Here is a 22,309-nt window from a genome sequence, read left to right on the forward strand (position 1 = left end):
GCAAACTAATACACTTCATTATGTGAGAACAACCACTCGACTGACACTTTTTATTCTACTATAGGTGGCAGCACATATACAAAAAAACAAATGGCAAACCATAAGTGCAATGATGAAATACAAATTGTTTGCGATGCTTACAATATTATACATCCAACAAAATTCATGCTCTGTGAGAATATGGGTGGTGTATGATGCGAGGTACACTGTGCTGACACCAGTGGCATACATAAAAGTAAGCAGCTAACCAAAGGAAATTTGAGAGCATTTCATATTTAATTATTATCCATGCCTCAAGCCTTAACACTATCCTTCCAGGTATGTGGTGCCAAACTCACATCCTCCAAGTGTTATAGTGCCCTACTTACCTGTTTTTTTTCAAAAGGTACAAGTATGATTGGCATAATCCTTTTAATTGCAAGGTGTTGAAGAAAATTTTTTAACGACATAGCTAGAAAAATGACCAAAAAACATCTTGGCCACCACTTACATACCGTTTCACAGCTATTTACAGTGCAGTAAGCAACTGCTCATTAATTCCTTCACACATGGTAACTCAAGTAGATAGGTGAGAAGGAACCAGGATTACTTACAGAAAACATGAACTCAGGGTTTATGAGCAGCACTGGTATTCAGCTCTCAATTGTGTTACTTGATGGAATTTTTATTTGGAAGTCCCATAAACAAATGGCTACTTCAATGTTTGTAATCACGTACCATATTCTTTGATCCAAGAAATGTATTGTCACAAAGGACATGAAAGTTATTTCCCACGTGGGGCAAAAAGAGGACCAACCAAAACCTGAAATAGCCCGACAGATGCATACATCACTATTTCATGCTAACCCATTCCCTAAATTACCTTGAATTTTTATCTCCTGTTGCATTTAGAGAGACCAGAGCATCTTCCACTTCTTTGGGATGGCAAACTCGGCATAGATTTGGACATCTTTCCCCACAAAATCCAATGCATTCATGTCCACAGCCTAATTTTCTTGTACATGGCTCATTGCATGGAGGACGGTCACAGAAGTCGGAGCAGTTTTTATTGCAAGTTTGATGCTCACAACTCCAGCCACATTTTTTCTAAAACAGAGATATATTAATGGAATGCATAACTAATAGCTCGAATGCATGAATGAATAGCTTGGAGGTCAGCTTGAAAATGATGCTGGAATAAATGGACCATATTTGAGTGTTAACCCTTGGACTGTGGGAGTTCACGATTTTTGCTGCCAGCCAGTGCGGAAGAGACCCCCTAGAGATATCCAGACAGCAGTGGCACAGCAAGGGCGGGTTTTGGGGGGTAAAACCCCCCTCCAGAGCTCAGAGAATTTTAAAAGTTTAATCCATTTCACTTCATTGGACTAATATTACTTATAGAATAATGTGAGAATTATAAAAATATCCCTAAGAAGGCCGTAAAACTCACCATTTTGAACCATTTATCTTAATTTTTTCTGAGGGAGGGCCCCCGGCATCTTCCGCTTCCCCTGGTAGGTATTGCATACCCCCTAGCTCCCTAGTATTAGTTGTGCCTAAAATCCCCCCTAGCCTCAATTCCTATCTGCGCCCCTATCAGGCAGCAATAAAAATTTTGGGAAAAATAAGTAGAAATAACATTTTTCAAAGGCAATTATTTCAATGGAATCAGTTTTCCACAATCTTGTAAATTTAATGGAATGTTTACAGAACAAATACAGTAGAATCCTGATTTAAGGTTTTTCAGGGGGGACAAAATAAAAAACACTAAATGCGGACAAACACTAAATGAGGACATGCCATTTTTTTCAGGTTTTAGGGTCTGTAATGATTGGAATGGCTTTTTATGAATAAAAAATATTATTTCAAGTACCTAAAAGGTGCTGAATGCAGCAAAAAATTCTTTAATGAAATGTTCTCTGCCCTATGAAGGTTGGATAATACTTTTCAGGAATCGCCTAAAAAAATGGGTAGTAAAAATAAGTAATGAGAGGATGACAATTGTTTTAATGAAATATTTTAAGAAAATTCTAATAAACATCAACTTAAAAGCATTCCCACACGGATCATTACTGTGCGCATTAGTGATTCCATTTTTATGCATAATTCAGTGATCTCGATGAAATTTAGAATTTTTTCTGTAAAAGTGACCTGTAGGTGACTATAGCATTTCTAATATAATAAGAAAAGGTGTAAGTAGGTACTCAAAAAATCGTCATTAAAGATGAGTGAAATAAAGGGACAGCAGATGATCGCTAATCTCGAATTATAAACTACCGAATATCTACTAAAACGGAGGTTTTCTGGAATTTTGCCAACTGAACGTTTTCTGTTGCCTCGGCGAAACAAGGGATTTATGAGCCTTTAAAAAGCCTCCTATGCGCAAATTTTGGATTTCGAGGTCATCCAAAAAAGTAGAATCTTATTTCTAGTATGCGTACAAGTCGATGGTGATTCAACTCGATGATAACACCAGATTCGTTGTCATATATCCGCGGCCTTATGCAGGTCGAATGGAGCCGCGAGAAGTTGCTTACGCGGCGCGCTGATCACCTTGACTCCGACTCGCCTTGTTTCTCGGCAGCTTTTAATAAAATTTGGTTGGACCTTGAATGACGATTAGCTAAACTCTGTTAAGTGAAAAGGTTTAATATTCAACAGAACTGGATTTCATCCGAAAAATTGTCAGTGCCTCTGGAGTTTGGCAATTTCGTCAGGGTTATGATGTCGAAGTCAACCATCAAGGGATACCTGCCGGATTTTCGTATTTTTCCGCGCTCATCTATTCTACCGTGAGTATGCGGTGATTTTTTTCCAGCATGAGCGATTTATTTTGAGTAATGGACCGTGATAGTTCGTCAAAACTCCGATTGTCATTATCTTTTGACATTAATTAGCACCAGATAGATATTTTTGAATCGACATCGATATCAACCAGCCGCATGTCGGTAAATTGGCTCCGGGATATCTAAATTACGATGTAAAATAATGTTGTTCCGTAGGGAAAGAATGCTATCACTCACGATCACGACAGGGGAAACACTTCCTCGGTTCTTTCGCTGTTCCTCCGTGGAAACTGACCTTGGAATGGATTATAGAAAGAATCTTCTAGTGAACTGCGCAATTGATATTGGGCCTCCTCTTTTGAAAAGAGAAAGTAGCCGACTGAAAAAATATTGGGCTAATAATCGACTGCCCGTAGGTAGAAGAGTTGAAAAGGGCACAAGCCATCAATTGAAAACATAACGAGAAAACCATTATTGTAGCGGCCCTCGGAGGATAACTCGTGTCATCAGTCGTCACGTATCATCGAAGTCAAGTTCAAGAAGTGAAGGATAAGGTAGTTCGAGGTTATTAAAGGATGACTTTGCTCCATTAGATCGGATCTGATACAAAAAGTGCCTGGTGTTTGGATCAGAAGGGGAGCGAAACATTACGAGAAGACAAATCACCCAGCTTGCGAGTTGAAGGTCGCAGGCGTCGCAGCGCGGAAGAAAGCAGTTGAAGAAGCGTTCCCCGGTAGATTCTATCGACTCTTGGTAAGCTTTCATGAGACTGTTCTTGTTGATGAGCATAAATTCGAAGATTTGGATGAACCGCCATGAAAAAACGTTAAATCGGGCAAAAAAATCTTGAGCGGGACAAATTTTTACGACCATAAATGCGGAAAAACGCAAAATGCGGAAACACTAAATACGGATAATTTTTACATTGTCCTAATAGGGAATGAATCGGGACCCAAAAAAATAAACGCTAAATGCGGAAAAACGTTAAATGCGAAGACCTTAAATCCGGATCCGACTGTATTTCTAACAAAATTTAATCAAAAACAAGACTCCGATCAAAGTTATTAAAGATATTGTGCAAAATTCGTCAAAATCTATATTCTGACCTAGGGTGACCTAAGGTGAAGATCAACCTATTTAAAAATAAACTCTTGTCATAAAGAAAAAAAGGATACATAAAAACAATAGTGCTGTTGATACCAACATATGGTCATGAAATGTGGACTTTTACAAAAACAAACACAAAAGAAGCTCATAAAATTTTAGAACAAAGTTGAGCAAAGAATATTTGGTCCCTTTAACCCTTTTAGTGCTATCCTTCTTCCCGAGGTAAAGTCGAAAAATGCAGAGGGTATTTTAATAAAACGTTGCAACTAGGAAAATAAAACATTGTATAGTTAATTTTTTAGATATCTTTAAGCGGTTTTTTTAATTAATGAGATTAAATTGGACAATAATCACAACATTTTTATACGTTCACTGATATATAAGTTTTTTTTTATTTCAATGTCCTCAATTTTAACAACAATAACGTAAATGCCGATATATCGGCGCACCGCACTTTTCAGCCGAGCGGTAAAAGCCGATATATCAGCACGCCGCACTAAAAGGGTTAAAGAAGGAGAGACATGGAGAATTAAAAAAAAAAAGGGTCAAACATCGTGGGAATCACATTAGAAGCAGGAGATTAAGATGGCTGGGCCACGTCCAAAGAAGATGTGCAGAGACAATGACAAAACAAGTAGTTAAAGGGAAACCAGGAGGTACAAGACTGTCAGGAAGACCAAGAATGCACAAGAATGTCGAAGTTAAGAAAGATATGAGGAAGATGGGAACCCAACTGGATATGGCAAGAGATCGTAGAGTGTAGAGGCCCTTGAATGGTGGGGCCAAAGATCATCTTGGTTTCCAATGGCCACAGGAGTAAGAATAAAGCATATCAAAAAAAGCCAAAGACAACATTGTACTTAACATTAATTAAGATTTTGGAATAGCAGTTTGAGAGTGATCGTATATTTCTACCAAAATTGCATAGAAGCAAGAAAAAATGAGCATAGAAGTGAATGAATTCTTCATAAAAGATTGAATAGAACACAAGAGCAGCATGAGCCTATATTTCATAACCCACCTGACAGGGAGAGCATTTTCCACAATTGTTCTTACACTGAGAGTGATCACAACGAAAATGGCATTGCTCTTTGCAGGGAGGGCAAGGTTGGGAGCAAGGAGCTGTACACCTGGAAAATAAAATTTGAATAACTTTCAGTTGAATACCATGGAACAATTGATAGTTAGCATTCTCATGTAAACAGACTGTAACTTATATAACAAAAGGTAACTGCCCTTAGCCTATTCAAGGTGTGATTATGCATCAAGAAATTCACCAACACTGGATATGTTTGTGAATACATACCTAGTATATGATTTAAAGGATTTAGCTCAATTAGGCATGAAAAGCACAAATAGTAGAAGCCCGGTTTTACGAGTGCTCATAATCCCTCGGAAATTACTCGCAAAACCGAGCGCTCGTTGTGAATAAACCGACCAAAGTCCCATAACCGTTTGTATTCATAGTTTTTATTTTGTTTCTGCAGTATTTAATGAAGTAAAACAGCATAAGAATCATTATCAGGCACAATCTAGTTGAGTATCAACATATTAAAAAAAAAGAAACTGGTGATTTTCATAAAATATTAATTCCCCAGTTTCGGTGATTCGATTCCCGTTCTTGTATTTTTTGATTGTCAAATAAAGCTGTAAAAACAGCGTAACTAGTCTCAATATGCTTGGTATGCGGTGGATATTTATGGATAATTTTGCGAATACATCATGCCAACAATATCAGTTTTGCCGAGTTTTAAAATGTAAATCAGTAAAATTAACCAGTAAATCACTTGGAAATTTTGCCAAAAGGTTCACTGAAATATGGTATGATTTGGTGGTCGAAGATACCGTATAAGCGCGTGAGTCCCGGAAAGGAAAAAAACGGCCCCTTGTACACACCGAATTTGGACGGCCGGTAAAATATCGGCCGATATTTTACCGGCGAAGCGATGCTTGCACACACGCCGGATTTTTACCGGTCAAACGATAAGTTGCTATGTTTTTGAGCCGGCGACGGCGATCCACAGTGACAATGGCCGGCAGCTGACCGGCATTTTGCCGGTGCCGTCGCGTGTTCGGTACGTGTGCAAGCTCCAATGCTCTCCCATTGTTCACTATTGGAATGTGGACGGCCGATATTTTACCGGCCGTCCAAAATCGGTGTGTGTGCAAGGGGCCTTAAATCTACGACGTGGTTATTATCCTATGGCGCTGAGATTACCCCGATTGTTGTCCAATCTCTTGGGAAGGTTCATGTTATGTGCCTGTCGTGTTTTGCCTTAAAATTTTCCACGGCTGCAATTCTATTGCAATACTCCTACGAGAGCTTTTAAACAAAATTGTTCGTGAGTAGGACAAGCAACGTAGAGCAATGGCGTATGCGAAGAGAGGATCGGAACTCTTTCTACTCCCTCTTATGCCGCTAGTACCGCCGCAGTTATCAAAATTTCCTCTTTCAAATAGAACTGAAAGAGGAAATTTCGATAACTTCAAATTCCAGGCATTAAGTCTGCAACACCGCACGATAGGATAAAAAAATGCCGCAAAATTTTTTTTCTTCATAGCTTCGATGCTCAAAATAAGGGTGCGCCTCTTACACGTGTGCGCCTCTTACACACGCTTATACAGTATTTCTCCCCACTGAAAATGAAGTTAGCTTTTGTCTTTAACATCAAACCGTTTATGGGCAGTCCTGTAGACCTCTGTTGACAAAACCACTTGAGTTGTTCAGATTCCATTTGTGGTCCCATGCCACAAATTCTTTTGGCTTCTAGGTGTTCCTATTTCGTTCCCTATTTTGTCTTTCTTTAATATTGTGAACAACTTAAATGTCGAGAAACCAAACCGCCTCCCTATATCAGTCTTTTAAAGTCCAGCTACTTTTGCACTGTCTATAATTTTAATTTTGGTATTAAGACCCAAATATTTACATTTCCCAGACATAATGCACTCGTGCAAACCACCTGACACTACTATGCCGCTGGGACTGAATACAAGCGAGTAAGCTCCACCCCTTACCCACACCCTAACTCTCCGTTGTCACGTGATTGGACGCATCCAGTCGACGGGATGATATAAGTTTTTCAATCGCTCTCTTCTGCAGAATGCTGAGACCCCATCAGCCCTCTGTCTTGGATCATGCTGAAAGGATCGGGTGCGTTGAGTTCACCCCTCTACATAGTCCGGCTGCCGAGAATTGTCTGATGACAGCCAGAATGGCCTGCTTCGCCGTATGGGGTAAGGTTGCCAGGCAATAAACGGTAATTCCCACATTACTTGTAAACAAAATGCTTCCGTGAAGAAAGGAGCCGGAAGGAAGGGACGACAACCTTGAAGGACCCAAAGGAACAATCCCTTGTTTTGATGATTTGAAGGAAGGGCTTGTTTTGGTTTTTCAGGCTTGTTTCTTAGCTTCATACGCATGCGACAACCACGGTCGTCTTTAAACAGGCCGGAGGAATGATATTTGGCAACAACGCGGAGGAGGCCTGTTCATTATTTGTTTATCAAACTACAACAGTGGACTCGTGGTGAAGATACTCAACGTGACTCGTTTGAAGTTAATTTTATTCCTCTAAACCCTATTTTTGCAGGAGATGACGTTAGAAGATTCATTTTTTAACCTATCATCTTAGCTGTAGTTGAAGGTAAGTTATTTATTTGTAAGTTGAAGTGTTGGAAGATGATGAGCTCATACTCAATCAGTTCGACCTCCTGGAAATTATGAGCAAACCAATATTAACTACTGCCGAGGAATATTCGGGACCCAATTACGTTTGTGGGTATGCTATCAGGAAGGCATTGCAGCACTTAACCTGTGATATATGTGCATAGGCCATTTTACACGGTACACAGAATTGCGCAATCTGACGTACGTGCGAAGGCGCAATCAAAATAGCGTCGTGTAAGCGGTGAATTGCTAGAACACATGCAAGAATGCGTGGACGCGAGACGGCAAAATAGCCCATGTTCTAATTTCATTCATGCATTCAAGCAATTCCACGCCATTTTAGAAATTAATGCAGCTCTGACCTGCACAATTCCGTGTACCGTGTAAAACGACCTTAGACAATGTCGGACTTATTTCGCCTTGTATTTCTGTAATAAGTGTTGGTCTTCATGCATTGGCCATTATGATGACTCTAACAGAACCCAAGTACAGTGAGTCCTCGTTTAACGTCACCTACCGTTCCTGAAAAATGTGAAGATAAACGAAATGACGTTAATCGAAGCATAATATCCCATAAAAACAATGTAAAAATTGAATATCGGTTCCTAGACCTCACAATTCCTATGCGAAAAAATTTTAGCGTATTTTCTGGGGCATTTTTTACGATGGGAATGCCAAACTGTGGCATAAATACGAGTTCCTGTCTTCATCGACGACAATAGCAGCAGTGACGTAATTCCTTCTCCATTTTTGTACCTTCCCGCATTTGCTTTTCGGCTTCGCCCGTCCAATGAATGCTACAGACCGGGGATCCGGTGCTCCGGTCCATAGGCCCTACCCTCGCTACGAGAATTTCTTTTCGGACCGGTCAGGAGCGAAATCAAAATGGCGGAAATGAGCGAGGGCGGGCAAACTGGGATTATGAAATCGAAGAGATGGTTTTTAATTGCGAATTGAGGCGGGCGGGCGTCGCCTGGGCATCATCATCGCTGAAACATCGTCGCAGTAACAGGAACCAAAATTATTTTGAACATTGTTCTCTTGGACATTTTCGTGGAAATGTCTCTGATGCTAAAATTTGCCGAAACCGTAATCGCAATTAACAATATACACACCGTTTTACACTTTGAATAGACTAACCGTATTACCACCCACGAAACAAACAACCTGTAACGCCTGCCACTTCGCCTTTTTTCTCGCGCGAAATTTAAAATACGTGACGTTATCGCGAAGCGAAGGGACGATAAACGAATTACGGTCGTAAAATTTTCGTGACGTTATCGCGAAATGACGTTAAACGGGGTGACGTAAAACGAGGACTCACTGTATGAGGCTACATTTTAAGAGGAAATTATGAAGGCAGCTGTTTTCAGTGCAATGTACCAAACAGTTATTTTTTTGCAAGATTTATTTGAGCTCTGACAAATATATTTCTAAATAATTATACTAAAGTGAGGAATAACAGGTTGGATGTCGCTAGACACACTTCCAATATGATAAAATACTCTACAATTATGCTTGCTTTCAATTCTGTGACTATATTTCAATAAAATCATCTGATTTATACATGACTAATTTGTATCATTCCTGTCTGCTCCATCTTTACAATCAGCAATGGATGCACGATTATCCCGTGGTAAGTAAAAGAGCAGTTTTTTAGTGGATTTCCTTGCCGTAAAGCGATTTCTTTTGCCGATATTCTATGTCGAAACAATAGACTTGGTTGCACGTGAGAGCAATCCAGCAGGCCTCCTAGATGACGGGCGCGCGACGTTGCCACATCGGTCACTCCGGCCTGTTTAAAGATGGCCGTGCGACAACTATTGTATGATTAGGCGAGGGTGTGAGGTGCATTTTGGGGGCAGTGATTGGCTGCAATCTGTGCTGCTGGAGGGTTCTCCACCCCTCGTTTTTGGCTGTCATCTGACAACTCTTGCTGGCCATACTGTAGTCAGAGGGTTTTCTGGAGAGGGATTGCAATGATATAAATATTTTACTTAATGTACAAATCTTCAGTTCCTCCAAAAAAAAATAACCCTGGGCGGTTCATATGCCTACGATAAAAGAAGCACATTAGCGAGGATGCATGTGCTGATTCACAAAATTGGGAACGGAATATTATTTTTGATGTAGGAGTCCTATAAAGGAGCTTTTAAACAATGGCAAGAGATTCCAAGCATCTGGTGTAAAAAATGGCATTTTTTAATTGTGCTCGCATAGTACATAGCCCATGAGGGTAACCCGCATTAAGTTAAGCCATTAGTTTCCATTAATTTCAGGTATTGCTCAGAAGTGCATCAAAGTTTTCCTGATATAATGTGAAATTTTGAATCATTAGGAATTTTGGAGAGTACGAAGAAGAGACATTGAAGATTCATTATGATAGGATTTCCACTATCAGCACAGTAACTCTACTTTTACAAATTATTTTACAGATGATTACTCACGGTGCTGAGTCCTCGTTCGCTAACCTATGGTTGATTACTATTTTACCATCTTGGTAATATAGTAAAACCTCACCTTAACAAACACCCGCTAAATAAAGAACTCCGTTTAACGAACAAATGCTATTGGTCGGGCCAAATGCCAACTCTTTTACGAAAACTCCCGATTAACAAATAGAAATTTTGGCATGATTGAGTGAAATTCACCTCTCAATAACCTATTTTTCCAGTTAAATCTTTATTTTCATATGAATAATTTAATATTCGAAGCATTGGAGGGCCAATCAGAGACTTCCACTGAATACGCTAATCGGAATCATCATTATTAATTGTAACCATAACCTTCATTTTGGTGTGTTTCCGCCGACCCTAACTCGCGGCTCGCGGTGAATAGCAAAAAATGTTAATGCGGATTTTCGTAGAATTACACAATGTCCCAATATTTTCACGCTCAAAGATATGAAATCTAGAGCTATGTACTTTTGCATTCTTTTGACAGCTGTTTGAGATATTTTACAGAATTGCAATGCATAGATTCTGAGAAGCATTTTTTTTTTCACTTGCCGCCATTTTGGATAACTTCTTTTGACTACGGCAGATACAATGTGTGCACTAGGAGATGAAAGCCAAAATTTGCCTCTCTTAATTATCTAGAATATGACTCAGTAGTAAGTAAATCTTGATCCATTTTCAAATTTTATTTCAATATCATCTCGAAACTAGGAGAAATTTTTGTCTTTGCCGCAATCTTGGATAAATTCTCAAAAATAAAAAATATTTGCACTTAAGCAATGAAAGTCAACATTTTCCCATTGATCTAGACGTTATTTCAATTGAGTGCTTTATTCTCCAGGTCGGTCTCTGTCATATGATTGTAGCGATGTCCTAACGTGATGTGAAGCAGTGTTGATTTTCTTTGGAGGAAGAGGCAAAAAAGGTTTTCGACGGCCATGGATCATTGCATGAAGAAGACAGAGGACACAATTACAGTCCAGCCGCCGAGAGTTGTCCGATGACAGTTAGAAGGGGTAGGGGGCAAGGTTGCCAGGTAAGCAAAGGAAACACCCATGTTGCTTGTAAACAAAAGGGTTCCGTGAGGAAAGGAGCCGGAAGGGATCATTAGTGAAGGACCCAAAGGAAGAATCCATACGGGCCATGGAAGAATCCATTGTTTTGTGGTTCGAAGAAAGGGCTTGTTTTGGTGGTTCAGGCTTTTTTCGGTGGTTATTAATGCATGAGACAATGTTGTATGACTAGGCGAGGGTGTGAGGTGCGTTTGGAGGACAGCGATTGGCTGCAAACCGTGCTGGCGGAGGGTTCTTCACCCCTCCCTTTTATCTGTCATCGGACAACTCTCGCCGGCCGCACTGTAAGTACAGCAGACTACCGATTATCCGGCTGTGGTTTAAACGGGTTGCGGATTATCCATGCATGATTTCCACTCTTGCTCAATTTTTCCTTAATCTTTGTTGGAAAAATCAGATGAAAAATCATTGGAATTACAACATTAATTCTACAATACACCTGGATTATTATTTGCGTTACAAATCCCCTACGTAAAACAGATGCGATCACGCACTAGCTGCATTCATGGGAGTTCCGTATTCCTGTTATCCAAGCCTCGCAGTGTGTGACCGCAGTCCTTGATCTTGGATACACGTTGCGCAGAAGTTGCTAGACGCGACTACGTGGCGTGGTGCCTGATAGTGTAGTTTCCAACATCTAGCAGTGGTTTTGAAGCATTCCTGCAAACCACTTTTCAGTATCCATGATCACACAGGCACGGATGTGTGGATTACAAAACCAGGCCTTACATGGAGCATTAATAATACGAGTATAACCATGTTATCGCCGCTAAAATGATCACGAACTGGCAGAGAAAGCTCTCAATGAGTCTGGGAAGCACTCTTAAATGGCTTATGAAAATCAGTTCTAAGGACATATTTATTGCTGACGAAGCATTTTTTTTAGGGATGGACAGATCCAGGATTTTTTCGGATCCGGACTCGGATCGGATCCTTGATTTTCAGAGGATCTTTCGGATCGGATAGTTTTGGATCCAAATGCATTTTCAAATTCCTGCTATTAAACAAAGTGATTATTCAAGTTTATTCTGGGAACATACAATCAAAGGAATGCTTTTTAGATTTTCATATTCTTATAAATTAAAAATCATTTCTATAGGCTTTTGAGTTGTTTTTAAAAAAAAACATCTTTACATGCTCAGGTCCTAAACTATTACACTTGTGTTTGGAAATGAAAATAGGAAAAATTAGAGATGGGTCGAATAACAGATTTCTTGAACTCCAACATCGAATTCGAATATTAAATCATTGCTCGAATATTCGAATTTCGAATACCTCGAATACTAAACGATGAATGTAGGAATTTTTGACTCGGTTGCCTATGCAGCAGGTAACACAAGATATTGGGGAGTAATTTTGATTTCTTTTAAAAGATTCAAACAGGAATTTAGCTGATTAGTGGAATACTTTAATTTTATGGAAACAATTGGGCAATTAGTTGATTCAACTAACATCTCTTTCAAATATTCTAAGGGGACACACTACCTCGCGAAAAATGATTGCATGCCATCTCGGCATTTACACTGCTACGATGAATTTCTGTCTGATGCATACATTCTTATCTACCAAATGCCATTTCAGCGGCACGCCCATCTGATACTCGGTTTCATCCAACTTCTTATTCTCATCAGGTAGCTCACTTTACCCCCACTCCTACTGTCAAGTGCTAGCAGACAATCCGAGGCGTTTTCCAAAATACACACGCTTCTCCACCGGATTTTCTTCAATTATTTTCAGTCCACCTTTGGACTTTCAAATATTTACAACCTCAAGGTCTATTACAAAATTTTTATGATTTGAGATTTTAGAAAAATGAAAATATGTAGCAAAAGAAGGCAGGGAATTCTTAGCCAGCTCTAAAAAATAGCAGTCACTCACTTGTGCCCACAAAGAAGCTTCTTTTCACAATTTTCAGGGCAGGTTATGTGGATTCTTCCTTGCATGCACTGGACACAGGTACCTTTGCATTTATGTCCACACTCTAAGATTTTTCCACATAGCTCTTTGCACCTCAGCATAAGCTCCACTGGATGGGGATCTGCCAGAAGAAATGCGTGTGTACAATATTATTAGAGGTCCGTGAAAGTGGTTTTATTTTTTGCTAAAAAATTGTTTTAAAACCATATGATTTAAGTGTTATAGAAAATTTTGGTGGTGTTATTATAATGCTACAATTTTCCCACGTTTATAGGCATTTTATTATTTTATGGTACACATTCCATGAATACTTATACTCCTATTAAGCATTTTGCATAACATTTAACACAATTTCGATTGTACAAAATTACTGATAAAACTAAATGGAAGAAATGGTTCAAGTTATATTGGTTCAAGGTATATGAATGGTTCAAGTATGTAGTCTTGGCGAATACGATCAACAAATGGCAAATCCCCTCTACCTTATATGTGTAGACTTTGAGAGCCGTTCCAGAATTTTTGGATTGTCAATTTTCTCTACACCAAAAGAATCCTTTAAAAATGCTTCAATAGTAGCAACAACAAGCTCCTATACTTTATTTGACTGAGTGACTGTGTGTTCAAATGATAGCTGTCGTGTGGAGAGCCAAATATCTAAAGATTTGTCCGGTAATAAGGAGAACCCCCTCTCCTCCTATCCTTTCTGTTCCTTCCTTCCCTTCCCCTAACTGCTAGCGCTTCGTACTTTCAAATAACCTAAGGTGTCTATGGATGTCTTTAAACGAATCAAATCGTGCAGTTGACAGCACAGCATCATTGATGGCCGCCATGGTCACCACGGCACCCATTTCAATCCGGCCCGGCAGTGCACCGTCTATGGCGTGAAATACAGGCAGTGCTACATTGAGGCCCCTTTCTGACGAAATGACTTTTCGCCGGCCGCCGTTTACGTCATGATGCCTTGAAATTCAGGCTGCTTTCAGACGAGACAACTCTCTGCCACGCTGTGGGCCGTGCTGTGTACGGCGGCCCGTTCCCAGCCAGCAGCCATCTTTAAGTCAACAGAATTGTTATATTAGACTCACATTCAAGGTTTTCCTGCAACAAGTTATCCAATAACTCTCTCTAATGCGTCGCAATAAGTCACGGAAATAACTGCTCACCATTGACGTATGCCAGGTGCGTGAGCTTGTATTTCTGCTCTTCCACGGCCGTGTTGAATTTCTTTCAGCACTTTTTAATTCAAAATATCTCATTCTTCAGGTGAGAAAGTGCAGCATTCTATATATTTCAGGATTGTTACGTGGGAATCGAAGAGAGAGGCTGTGATAAATTAAACGGCAAATTCTGGCGGAAAAATGCATTATGCGCGAGACTAAACAAGCCAATTTACCTTGGAATCGTAATGAGATACAGCAAATGAACATCAGCAGCGTTAAACAACTAAGGCTTAGGCTTTTATAGATTATGACCCATTATATGTTTTTTTCGCAAATTCACCTAAAATCGCAAAAAATGCAAAATGATATCGCGAATTTCACAGATCTAAATATTATTTCATCATGCAATAGGTTAAGAAATATTTTAAAACTCCCAATTCTTATTTTTTAATTCCAATTAAACATAACTCATCTATGTTAATTAACCAAAGCCTATTTTGGAATGGTGCAAAGATAAACTCCCCAAAATATATATTAAGGATAAAAGAGAGCACAGCATAAAAGACAAGGCTGAAGTCAGAATTATTTTTGGGGGTGTTTTGGATAAAAGGATGCATTTTGGGTGGGGAAGCACAGTTTAACTGTAGCTTTGAAACCTTTTGGGGGCGGTTTGAATCCCTTAAGGCCCCCAACCCCTGCGTTCTCGACCTTGAAAGAAAACTAGTTTGTATGCAAACAATAACATAAGAATTAATATAATGTATGTAATGTATTTGTTGTTTCTGTTGTATTTGTATTGCCCCCTTAGTGATGCTCTGTCTGCTATATTGGGGAATATTGGTATTGTTTTGTTTTTATTTGTAACGCATGGGATAGCTTGGGGGATGATTCCCCCTCTCTCTGGTTGGACTCGGAATGGAACGGACGTGCCCAATGAGAGCGGCTATGGTGTGGTATTAACCTTTTCCCTACCGTACACGTATATATACGTGTGGACGTTTCCTGACCCGGGAGACCACGGGCGTATATGTACGTGTGAGATTTTCCCGGTCAAGAAAACGAAACCCGTATATATACGTTTTCTAGCTCTCCCCCTTTCAGGACGGTCGTGGGTTTATGTCGCCTTTGTCTCGGGACCCAACGCTTCGGGGTTTAGGATTAACCCTCCGAATCCGGGAGCAGGTACCCGGACCCTTCGTCTTTTATAACCACTCTCAGCGGTAAGGGACAGCGGTCATACAATTGTTTATAGAGTCAATTTTCGAAATAATTATTTGTTCATTTCTCAAGAAATATAAACTAAGAATTGAATTGTTTGTCTTTTGAGCAGCGTTTACAATTTTAAAACGAAATTCTACGACAAATATTAACTTATATCTCGAGTTATGTATAAAAATCAACATGGAAATTGTTGCTGCGTTAAATGCTTTGATAATGGCCTTAGAACTTCGTTTAAAATTTGACAATGCTCAGATAAAAATGAGGAATTATATTCTGTGTCTGTAATTTACGTGCAAGCAACAATTATCCATTTGCTAAATACATATAAGCAATACATAAGTTGACCGCGAACCAATGCCGCAGGTATGGTCGTAAACCCGGAAAGGAGGGAGCACAACTACTCTCGGAGTCGAGATAATGCGGAGTCCCACCGTGGAGGGGTCGAAAAAGGTTCAGCGAGACCCTTCTTAACGAATGCCCTCCAAAAATGCTCCGTACCACGAGAAAGAAGAGTCTCTTGGGGCTCGGTACAGCAGTCAAGCTAAGACGAAAACTCCGCGGTCTCGAAAGGGTTAAATGGCTTATTAAGATGTAGACCTTTTTGTTACACCTATGGATCCAACAATGTAGGGTAGAGTAAAAAACTACTCAAAATAGTCACCTCTAATATAAGCAGTCAAATATTGTACACAGTGATGTCCTTCTTCAATTCTTTCATCTCTCAACAATGATGATAATTGAAATGAAAATAATTGAATGATGAAAATGGTCACTTCCATACCATAACTAATTAATCAACTGAATCATTTAGGTCACGAACTAGCATAAATTTTATAGCCAAATGAAAATGAAGGACTGGCATAAGCATTAAAAGTTGTGCAATGGCTGAAAAGTGAGCATATTTCACCCATATACCATATTTCTCTGACTATAGTCCCCCCCCTTAATTTTGAGGCTTCAGTTTCGGGAAAAGTTAAGAAAATGTGTTTGAATATTGTCCCCCCCATTACTTTTACCATGGGCATTTTTGGAAGAAAAGGGGGGACTATATTCAGACATATACGGTATTACTGACAGGAGAATGATGGATGATAAGAAAATGATGCAATGACAATTTTGCTTACCCAGGGAAGTTTCTTTACAGAAAAGCCTTACTTCATGCCCACAGCTTGCTATGGCTGTTCTATTGGTCAATATTTCACAGCTCTTTTCGTCACATGGGATTCCACAGACACCTGGGCAGCTATGGCCACAGCGCATGATTCTCATGCATTTCTCTGTGCAAGTTCTATTATCGATGACTTCACACCATTTCACTTCGACTTTGTGGTCGCAGTTAGGTAGTTTTTTCTCCACCACCTTGTTACATTTCAACATGCCTCCACCTTCAGGAATATCATCAAAATCTTCAGCTTTGCTGACCTCAGTCAGTTTATCTGGATGCTTGTGACACTGTAACGTCAAATGGGTCCCAACAGCCTCTTTCTCTAACAGTACTTCCCTAATCTTTGACCACAGGCTGCTTTTGTCTGCGAGCATATCCAAGTTTCCAATTATGTACAAACCTTTCTTCGCCCTGGATAGAGCAACACATGTTCTGTTTTCACTTGCTAAAAATCCTATTTTCCCTTCTTCGTTATTTCTTACTAAAGACAAAAGGATAATATCATTTTCCTCCCCTTGGAAGTTGTCAACAACAGCGGTTCTGACATTTTTAATGGAACAATGTTTATCCCTTTCCTGTAAAAAAATAAATAATTGAATGTATAAAATATCAAGTAAATGAAAAAAATTATAAGTCATATTATTTTATCTTTTCCTCTGAAAATACTTTTCAGCATCAACTTTCAATCATAATGACTAGCAAATGTACCAATCACAATGACCACAATAATTTAGAGCAAGATTAGCATTCTTCTCACTGATAAACAAAATATTATGTTCAGAATTGTTTGAAACAGCATCTCTCAATTTCTCAACATTACCTAAAAAAGCTGCATGGCCATTCATCTTCTTCAAACAAGTAACAAGATCTTACCTCATTAAGAAGGTACATTTGTCCAAGGTAACTTGTGAGGATTGTAATCTGACTGGGATGATAGCCTTGCATGATGATGTATCTGCAAAGAGCAATCAGGAACTCAGCTTCATGGGTGTTCTTTTTGCTCAAATCATCCATTGCCTATTTCACAGGGGAAAAAAATTAAGACCAAGCACTAAGCACTTTCCCTTATGCTGAATATAAATGAAGAGTACATATTGGAATAAAAATCTTGCATTCAATACTAAAATATACAAAAAATAAAAAAAATATAAAATATACTACGGACGTGCTGAAGGTGTCTGCTGCAGACACCTTCAGAACGTCCGTAGGCAGTCTTTCTTACTGTGGATGTGCAGCGGACATCCTCTGGCATGAATGCGGACGGCCTACGCACGTCCGTAGGTCACTTGGCGGACAGTCACTGGACGTCCTGAAGATGTCCATGTGCTGTGGGGCATAGTATCGTTTTGGTCATTGTCTAGGGGAGGCCAGGGAGGACTAGGACATATTTTGGAATAAAATTTTATGTGAAAATATTAGCAGCTTGAATCAATTTTTTGTGATCCTTAGTTGCCTTGATCCTTCTAAATTCCATAGAAAATTACTCAGAAATTAGAATGGGTGAGTACTGTGGAATTTAGCATTTGTTGAACATATGACATTTGTCCCAGTCCTCTCTTATTCCGGGAGGAATGGGACGCTTAAGTGAAAGGAATGGGACGCTAATGTATATGTGCAAAAATGGTAGGAAAAAATAAATGATTAATTCATAATGCGTACATAATAGATATTGCAGTTATTTCTGATCATATTCCCAGTGAGAAATGGGTGGTGGAATCCACGTGGAACCCACGTGGAAATGTAACGTGGATACCACGTGTTTTTGGTCATGGAATCAACGTGGAACCCACGTGGAAATTTGGTGGAAAAATTAAAACAGCAGTAGGTGCTGTCCTAAAACCATTAAAACCTCAACCACTCTATAGCTAAACCTTCTATATATGTGTCTACGATTTTTCATGTGCTCTCATGGCTGCCTTTCCACGAATTATATAAAAATAGAATGTGCGATACATTTTCACTTAACTAGCGTGGTTTCAGGATGATAAATGACGCAATGTCACACCAGAGAGTTAAGTTCCACAAATTAGAAATTCTGTTTACTATTTTATGCTAATCACCACAAATCCACTTGAAATCCACGTGGATTCCACGTGGGTCCAACCACTCATAATCCACCACCACCAAATATCCACCACTCAACGTGGATTCCACGTGGGTTCCACGTGGACTCCACCACCCATTTCTCATTGGGTTTATACGATTTATGGTATCAGTAGTAAATTTAAACAAGGATTTCACTCTTTCAGTGTCCTATAACAAAATTGGAGAATTAAGTTTCAGAACAATATCTTTTTTCTCTATGAAACTAATGTCTTCTTGTTAAGGGTAAATTTTTTTTATTGTCTCCTCTTTTTCACATGAATTTTACATTATATCCATCATCATCCTCATTACTAAAACCTTTTCCTATGTAGTGCAAAAGAGGAAAACCATTCCACATATCAGATTACTTTGAAAAATTACACTGTCCTTGCACTTGGAAGCAAATGCTTTCATTGCATGTCTTGATAATACAGATTTAGATGATTTCTTTACTCTTGCTACCTCTATAACACTTTTGCCTTTGGTTCAATTTGGCACTGGTACCATATCTGGATTTTTTCACAATAGGGAAATTCCATACTTTTTATAGAGAGTGTGCTGATATACTACAGTAAATACTTAGTACTGCAATATACTTTTTTCCGCTTAAAATTCAGTTTATACACTAGAAAACGACTTCCAACAGCCTCCCAAGTTTCGCGGGCTAAAAAATACCACCCCCACTAATATTATTGGAAGCAAATGCTTTCATTGCATGTCTTGATAATACAGATTTAGATGATTTCTTTACTCTTGCTACCTCTATAACACTTTTGCCTTTGGTTCAATTTGGCACTGGTACCATATCTGGATTTTTTCACAATAGGGAAATTCCATACTTTTTATAGAGAGTGTGCTGATATACTACAGTAAATACTTAGTACTGCAATATACTTTTTTCCGCTTAAAATTCAGTTTATACACTAGAAAACGACTTCCAACAGCCTCCCAAGTTTCGCGGGCTAAAAAATACCACCCCCACTAATATTATGCTGTGACGTCATAATTCAGTATGAGTCCAATATCCAAGCCCAGTAACGTTGTAGCTGCAGGTTTGGAAGAGCCATGTTGCGTTTAAAAGAGAACATGGCTGAAATAAGGAAAAACTACAAGTGGTGCATTGTTCCTCTGTGCAATAACACCCCAAAAAAAATTTTCGTCAGCATTCCCACGGAGGAAATGAGAAGAAAAGCCTCGACGCATGCCGTCGGTCGGGATGAGCGTTACAGAAAAATAAGAGTATAATAAACGGAATGATAAACCTGTGTGCTCTGTGTGCGAGGATAACTCTAATATAAATAATATTTCCATATTTGATCGACTGAATAACTTGAACCTGAGGTTTTTCTATAATTCGACCGCCGTAGAATAAAAACTTCGATAAACTTGTTTCTCGATGGGTACGATGGACTCGAATTATTTATGGCACTTGTTCGATTCCAGTTACAGAAGGACATATAAAATTGCATGATGTTTAAAATCAAGGGAGGAAATATGAAAATAAAGAGCAACGTTGTTCCTCATACATTCGACTGCCACCCAAGAAGACAGCATTTTCTCCTACTATCGGCGTCAAAATAATGTGCCGCTGTACTTTGCAAATTTATATCTTGGCTAAAGGGATAAAGCAAGGATCCATTTAAAGGTTGCCAGGCCACCGTATAAAGTTGGACTTATGTGCACCACAGGGGAAATGGGGTGTTTGAGGGAAAGTCAAACCCAAAGTTGCCCAAAGAATGTGCAGTTCTCTCATATGTTGCTCTTTCCCCAGTAAAAAAACCAAATAGAAATTGGATTGGGATGATATTTTCACCACGGATTCCAGTGATAGTGAGAGTGCAGGTGAAGCTTATTCCTCTAGGATTTCCGATACGGAATTTTTAAGTGACAACGATCGCAATGACGATGAGCTCGTCTTAAGAGTAGATTTCAGGATTGTGTTAGAAATTCGTGCATATTATCGCTACTAAATTGAAAATTAGTAGTCTGGCTTGATCAGATTCCAGTGTTAAAGAGCTTCCTATCGCCTTCCAGGCAAGGTAGTTTTAAGTTGAAAGCATGATTGACTGCTTCGAGGTGGAAAATAAGTTCACCATAATACTCTCGACCTCACTGCCAAAAGAATACACATTTCACATGAGTATACGCTTTCGCCAATATTACTTGCAAGTCTCACTTTGATATGAACTAAAATAACATTTCAGATGCACATCAGCTACCTTTCCATTTCTCGGCATCGACGAAGTCTACAGTTTCACTAAAATACCCTGCGGTATCATGATGGAATCAGTAACAGGAAGCTTGCTAGGATCAGCCTAAGAATAACCATATCCCTTCATCCTTACGCAATCTATCGCTTTCAATGAAGGAGAAATCGATCAAATAATAGCCCTGCAGTTACAATGAACAACTCCGAAACGTCTGCACCTCAAGAATTGAATCATAACCACGCCGTTGCTTGTATTCAAGTATGCAACCACTACCATGGCCATGCCTCCTCGTACTGAATAATGACGTCACTTTTCTACCAGCCAATCATCGGGCGTTTTTGATTCTCACTTGTATTTTAAAATTCTTATGAACTTTGATGAATTAAATATCGCAAACCACGTCATAAAATAATAAAAAAACTTTCACCACGGTATGCAAACATATATTTTTATATAATTTTGGGGCTCTTGATTATATCTGAAATATATGCAAGTTCCCTATTAACATTAAGGATAACTTAACAGGCATAATTAAATTAAAATGCCTTATATAATATACCTTTCAAAAATAATAGCGCTTGGAAGGAGTGGGACACTACCATTCCTCCCACATATCTAATATCCCAGACCTCCCTTTAAGGGTATTTTGTATTTCACATGTGTTATTAGTGCGAAAAATCCACAGAGAAAAAATCATTCGCCTTGACCGGGATTCGAACCCGGATCCCTCGATTTCCGGCCGAGTGCTTTAGCCAGTTAAGCTACCGAGGCGTCATTCTTTCCTGTGGAAATTCGTGGACTATATCGGACATGGTGGTAGGGACTGCTGAGCATATTATGCGACGAGCAGTCCAAATCGTGCACACAAATGTGTTATTAGGTTTTAAAAAACAACTTAATGTTATTAAAATTATCAGTTAAAAACCAAAACCACATGCCTTTCCATCAGTCGCTCCAGCGTGAGAAAGTCGTGATTAAAATAACAGAAATTTTAAGTTAAAGCATCTCACGAAAGTTTCCAAAATTGGTCTGAAAACCAATATTCTCTTCTTAACTCACAATCGGAGATGTGAGGCAAGAGCCATTTTAGGTGGAAATGCAGCTACTGCTTTTCATGCATGTAAGAAAATCAAGAGCTAAAAAACTTAAATCAAGAGAGAGAAATTTGAACTGTCCCATATCCCCCACTGTCCCATTCCTCCCTTGTTTCCCCTACTATCCAGCGATTTGATCTATTGATTTTACTTATATATACTCACTAAAATCTTACAAAAACGTTGGCTCAATAAAGTATGGTTTCGCTAGTAGTGGGCCCTGGTCGCTCTCATAGCGGCGAGGGTTTTCCCTATCCCACCCTTCCATCTCTATCTCTACCCCGGAGGCATCGTTGGGCTCCTATCGGGGCGGTGCCACCATCTTTTTTCCTTAACCCATGAAGTCTCCTTCAAGGAATCACCCTTGGGCAGCTTCATATTTTTCC

General features: G+C 39.3%; 1 protein-coding gene across 2 annotated transcripts in view; it reads right to left on the reverse strand.

The window, feature by feature from the left end:
• Positions 1-22,309, reverse strand: part of LOC124157424 (NFX1-type zinc finger-containing protein 1-like) — a 79,117-nt gene that overhangs the window by 13,593 nt on the left and 43,215 nt on the right. For both annotated transcript variants that reach the window (XM_046532122.1, XM_046532123.1), the window contains exons 5-9: positions 17,408-17,551; positions 16,494-17,109; positions 12,950-13,109; positions 4,897-5,005; positions 863-1,086 (exon numbers count right to left, since the gene is read on the reverse strand). In XM_046532122.1, coding sequence (XP_046388078.1) covers positions 863-1,086; positions 4,897-5,005; positions 12,950-13,109; positions 16,494-17,109; positions 17,408-17,551 — 1,253 coding nt within the window. The remainder of the gene's footprint in view (positions 1-862; positions 1,087-4,896; positions 5,006-12,949; positions 13,110-16,493; positions 17,110-17,407; positions 17,552-22,309) is intronic.

The sequence above is a fragment of the Ischnura elegans genome, chromosome 4, assembly GCF_921293095.1.
Source record: "Ischnura elegans chromosome 4, ioIscEleg1.1, whole genome shotgun sequence".
Lineage (NCBI taxonomy): Eukaryota > Metazoa > Arthropoda > Insecta > Odonata > Coenagrionidae > Ischnura > Ischnura elegans.